This window comes from Homarus americanus, unplaced genomic scaffold, assembly GCF_018991925.1.
Source record: "Homarus americanus isolate GMGI-L3 unplaced genomic scaffold, GMGI_Hamer_2.0 scaffold20465, whole genome shotgun sequence".
NCBI lineage: Eukaryota > Metazoa > Arthropoda > Malacostraca > Decapoda > Nephropidae > Homarus > Homarus americanus.
The window spans coordinates 8,631,791-8,637,790 of NW_024756914.1; the positions used below are offsets into that span (position 1 = coordinate 8,631,791).

At 41.0% G+C, this 6,000-nt stretch overlaps 1 protein-coding gene across 2 annotated transcripts in view; it reads left to right on the forward strand.

Moving 5' to 3' along the window:
• The window catches only part of LOC121857219 (protein O-linked-mannose beta-1,2-N-acetylglucosaminyltransferase 1-like), a 172,991-nt gene extending 167,565 nt beyond the window's left edge, over window positions 1–5,426 (forward strand). For both annotated transcript variants that reach the window (XM_042353173.1, XM_042353174.1), the window contains exon 15: window positions 4,018–5,426. In XM_042353173.1, coding sequence (XP_042209107.1) covers window positions 4,018–4,117 — 100 coding nt within the window. In that variant the 3' untranslated portion in view covers window positions 4,118–5,426. The remainder of the gene's footprint in view (window positions 1–4,017) is intronic.
• The last annotated feature ends 574 nt before the right edge of the window (window positions 5,427–6,000 follow it).

Consider the following 6,000-nt stretch of genomic DNA (forward strand, 5'->3'; position numbering starts at 1 on the left):
ATTTGGTACTAAAGGTTTTTATTGTCAAAGGCCATGGCGTACATCTTTCTATGCGTCTTACTATCAGTTGTGACGTTACTTCAGGTATATACGATTTTATCCTCATCTTTGCACGCTTGCAGGAATGTCATGACATTATAATCGTCATCGTCACCTGTAAATTCCTAAACTTTAATGTTATTTTGAAGTATTTCCACAGATTGAAAGACCTGGGGGGTCTGTAAAAGCCTGTATGAGCAAAAGGTCCCCAGGGACTGGAAAATAGTTTATGTGAGTCCTAAATCTAAGAAGGATGATCGTCACTCCACGAATAATTAATTATACACCAGTAAGTTTGACCAGCATAGTGTGTAAAGTACTAGAGAGCATCAAAAGAGATACCATGACGGAACATCTACTCCGAAACAACCTTGTAAAGGACTGCCAATGTGGTGTTGTTGTTGTTGTTGAGATTGTACATGGGCCTTTGCCTGTAGGCGGTCCATTTGGTGGTTCCAGCTGGAGCTCTTGGGACAGCCAGACTGGATTTGGGATTGGAGGTTGTCCTACCTGCAGATATGAAAGGATACTGCAGGTTTGCAAGTGTGAGCGGACCCTCGGTCAGTGAGCGCTTACCACCAACCCCCACTCTTGGACGTGGTCAGTTTCGGAGTGGCGCGCCCCCCGAACTGGGGTCCGCACTTGCTGGGGGAGGATACTTCCTAAGCTATCTGGGTGGTGGGTATCGTGTGATGACCCGTAGAAGGTGGTGAATGTGGTTTGTTTGGGCCTTTCGGGTTAGAGTGGCCACTGGTGTTGTGTGTTCTTGGAAGTTTCGAATTCTGTTTTGGAGACTATGTGTGACTTCGCAGTCGAGGAGATAGTGTTCCAGTGGGTTGGCCGCTGGCTCCTGACAGTAGGTGCATTCCTTGACGACATTTCCGATCGTCTGCCAGGTGCACTTGTACTCTAGCCGTAGTCGATGAAGGCTAACTTGGGTTTGTCTTGGTGTTTTCTTGTCCGCGAAAGGTGGTTCCCCTTTTGTAGCCACCAGATACCATTTGGCTGATTGGGAATCAGCGTTGAATGCGTGAAGGAAGCTCTTTTGGATGTGGAGCTTGGTAGTCTTTCTGAGGTGGTTCTTGATCTGTTGCACGCTTGCTGGAACTTGAATGTGTATGCTTTTAGAACGTGTGGCTGCCTTGGCTGCTTCGTCTGCCATGTCATTTCCCCCAATCCCTACCTGACTGGGAATCCAGTGTAAGACGACTGGGCGATTTTGTCTTTGGAAGTCCTGTAGCTGTGCGAGGATCGAGGTTATGATGTGGACGTTGTCTCTTGGTTGACTGTGTTGCAGCGCCTGCATGGCCGACATTATATACCTAGATTTTGCCTAGGCTTTTGACAGCCTACCCTATGAAAGGTTGATAATTAAATTGGAAGGATAGGGGATTTGGGGGAAGTGTCCTGGTGTGGACCGGAGACTTTCTTCATGATTGCAAGCAGAGTGTGGTGATTAATGGCACGAAATTGTCATGTGTACCCGTGACAAGCGGGATTCCACATGGTAGTGTTTGCAGATGATGCGAAGTGATTCTGGGAAAGAGCTACAGAACGATCTCTGTCAGCTTCAAAAGTGGTCGAAGAAATGGCTGCTAAGATTCCATGTCATGAAGTGTAGGAGGATGCACCTAGGTCGTACTAACAGTACAGTACAGAGGCATATCACATGTCTCAACGGGACAAAGAAATTTAATTAATAGAGACCGAATGTGAAAAGAACCTGGGTGTGTTTGTTGACAATGAACTGAAGTTCTTGGGCCATTGTGAAAAGAAGGTGAATCGAGTAACTAAACTAGTAGGTTTTTTAAGAAGGTCGTTCAGATATCTAGACAGTCCATCCCTCGTAGCTTTCTTCAAGAGTGAGGTGTTTCCCCATCTGGAGTACTGTCACTCCGTCTGGTCCCCAAGATAAGCTAGAGATTGTCAGTTGATTGAAAATGTCCAAGTGAGGGCCATCAGACTGGTCCCTGCACGACAATACCTCAGTTACCCAGAGAGCTTAGAACGCCTGCACCTGCCTAGCATATACTATAGACGGATAAGGGGTGACCTAATTGTGTTGTATAAACATCTCAGAGGACACTAATTAGTCAAGTGTCCATACCTGGAGCTGGTGGACACCTGCCCAACAGTGGGTCACAGCTCAAGTCCAGAAAACTATCTGGACAAACGTTTTTGGAGTGAGAATTGTGAACACTTGGAACAATCTGCCAGAGAGTGTGGTGATGGCACCAAGTGAGAGCTCATTCCAGACCAGACTTGACCAACAGTGGCGTAGATAGTCACATTCATGAGCCAGTACATGCCCTGTACTTGCCAACAGTGTGTAACAGAGACGTGACCTACCGCCCAAGTGACTAACGAGCTGAAGTGTGTTAGTAGAACCATCTGAAGACATGCTATCATTGCAGTGTTAGTTAAAGCTTTAGCTTTGATGACAAGTAAAGGTAATGGGTAAGTGGTACCAGACCTAAGTTGCCTACTGCTTAATTCCTCAGACTGAGAATTTGATTAATTTTTCACAGTTATTTACTGAATCCGTAAGAGTTAACTCTATTTGGTAGTTCCTTGCTAGTTGCTTCCAGCTCTGATGAGTCCATGAATAAGATTATGTATCATTAAATGTCAACATAACACACACTCGCTTACCTACTCAAAAGTATTTATAATGAGTTATGGGAATAACAAGAGAAAAGAGACTTACAGTACAGGTACTTTGTGATGGTTCTCTTACTTTATAAATGTGTTATCAGATGTCTTTATTTAGTTTAAATTTTAGGCATTTAGATATATGGTTTAATTTATATTGACTACCTAGTGAAGACTACTGAAAGAACTTTTGTGTTTGTGTAGTCTGTAAAAATAATGAATGTTTGTAGTCTACCGGAAGACAGGACGGTATAATCTGTAGTTTCAATGACGGCTGGGACCTCGATATCTCATGGTGATGTCGAAAGTCGATGACATCCTACTCTTGAAGTCAATGACATTGTGTCTGGCAGTTGATTGAAATCGAACTCTGACCTTTCTTGCAATGATAAACATGGGATTGACCTTTCTACTACACCATCGCAACGTTTGCTGGAACCTGGAACAGCTTCTCTAGGAAGGATGGTTCCGATGTCGTAACACTCAGCTGGTCTCAGGAGGTGTCGATTCCACTGGGTGCTGGTGGAGTTCACTGCTGGGTACTTAGGACTTGGCTGTTTAAAATCAGCAAGTCTTTATCTTTCCACCACTGAATTTCTTGGAAATATAAAAAAATGTTTGATGATTCACTTAGTGTCACTTGTGTAGGCTACACTATTCATAATACACTGGAACTTGTAGTTATTTCACTGATTTTTATGTTTGTCTTTCCGCTTGCCACCATGTGGTATGGTGTGTTTCTAACGCCACAAATTATTGTAGTTAAGTTCTGGAAATCATTAGTGGCAGGTTGTTGAGGTAAACACTTCTTGGCGTTTTCTGTATTTATTGTTTATACACATTATGTATACAGACAAGATCTGAAAGGATATTAAGTGAATCCTCTCCAAGGAAGTACTGTTAATAACACTTGGAGGCTACTCTTAGTTAAGTATCTGACTTCCCTGCCAGTGGTTATTATTCATTGTCGTCACCTTGGGTTGCTGCTGGAACCTATAGGGAGGGAGCTGGCAGAACCCCAGTTTGTTTACATTGATCTCAATTAATTCTGGCCTTACCTTTGAGGAAGATGCCAGCTCAGGTAACCTCTGGCAGTCTTTGGAGAAAAGTGCAAGCTTGTGACAATATTGTCAAGCATTTGAATATTTATTATGCCTGTATATATGTGTATAGCTATAGTGCAGTTTTTATATAATACTAATGAATACTAACGGTACAAGTTAAACCTAAGCTATCCTATCCTTATTGACGGAGACTGTACAGCACTATATTTACAGATATTTGAAGCTCTGTCACAATATACAGTAATTTTCGTCTTATTTACAGGAAATTCAAGCCCACAGACCTGAGGCCACTGTATATAGAGGCACTAGAAAAGGAAAGAGACAGAACTAAAGTCAAGGAGAAGACTTTAGCTCATAGATAACAGTTGGCTATGATGGTGGTAGAGCCAGTGGTGTACTCCTGGAGGCCCTGCTGTCTCTTGTGGCAGTGTATAAGACATGAACACGAGTGCACAAAAATTTGGGAGTGTGTTCCCATGAAAAAATAATATAAAAGGAGACCATACATAGAAAATAGATAATGAGACTAGAAAATAATATGTTTGGAGTGGGTAACATTATGGAAGAAGAGAGAGTATGTTGTATTGTGTAGCCCCAACTAGTGTGATAATATTCAATGGAATTTAATTTTGTTTTTCGATGTTATCCATTTAGTAATACTGAACACCGATTTGGAATATGTGATTAACATAGTATAGTATATGTCAGAGATTATTACTTTCATGAACTGAGTTGTCATCAAAATACGAAAGAATATTTTTGAAAAGGTTCATGAAGATAATACTGAACCTGAAATATCTAGACGATTTGATGTGGTTTATGTCCAGACAGTTACACTTGGTTTATGATTTGACAGTTACACTTGGTTTATGTTCTGACAATTAGTCATGGAATTCATGTCTGGACAGTTACTCTTGGGGTTATGTCCGGACAGTTGCCATACTAGTTAATAAAGGCCATAATTACATGAAGTGTGAATATTATCAGAATACATTGTGTGAACTGTGAGGTTTATTTAATCTCCAATTGGATGTAAATTCAGTGTTTTTTCTCAACTTCTATAATATAATTATTTCAGTACATGTAACAGTGCAGTACATGATGCAGATGTTGTCGAAGTGTTTGTGTATATTTATATTTATTTTTATACTGTTCAGTTATGGGAGTGACAGAGGGAAACCAGGCTGGAGTATAATTTAAATCTGTGTAGATTGTATATACAGTAGTATGATTCAAAGCCGTTTCAAATATGTATAGTATGATTTAAATTTGTTTTGAATATTATTAGTGTAATTTAAATCTTTTAAGTATGTATAATAGGATTTAAATTTGTTTTAAATATGTATATAGTAATTGTATGATTTAAATTTGTATAAAATATGTATACTACTTGTAGTATGATTTAAAGCTGTATAAAATATGTTAAGTATGATTTGAATGTAAAAATTGAAAAGTATGAGTTATGGCTGTATAGAATATTGTAAAGTACGAACTATAGTTGCACGGAAGGCATTGAGGCAGAGTTAGGAGCCTTGGGTCAGTTTATGAAGAATTTAAATATTTCGGGCAGCTGAGGGAGGAGAATTAACATGTAGATATAAAAGATTTTCCAGTATGAGGCTTTGTCAATAAGTAAGGAATGTTGGAGTGGACACACACACACACACACACACACACACACACACACACACACACACTACTACTACTACTACTACTACTACTACTACTACTACTTTTTTAAATGGCCTCCAGCCTCCCCCAATAGCCACACCTTCGCCACCATTTAATTACCTTAATATTAAATATCCTAATACATAAGTAGCTATCCTATCTGTGTTGAATTAGTTGAGCTGCAGATCTATGCGGCATTCAGTGACTGTTGCCTCATAGTCAATATCTGCAGCAGTTGTCGGGATTGGGGCAGAAGCTCTCGTTCCCCTGAGGCAGAGCAAAGCCGACCGAAGGAGAGAGAAAGACAGTCGACATCTCATCCAGGCTGTAATGTAACTTCTGGGCTGCTGCTTCTGTTCGGAGATCACCTCTGCGAGTCTGGCGTAGAAACATCTTGCACTTGGTCCCATCCCACCAGAGGTTGTGAGCACTAGAGGAGTGAAGCTGCCTTGATCAACATTTTGAATTCTCTCCCCATATGCCCTTCTCTTGTCGTTCTCGTTCCTCCTATGTGCAGCATCGAGAACTAGGTTACGGTGACATGCGGCCATGGGATCAAAAATCCTGATGTCGA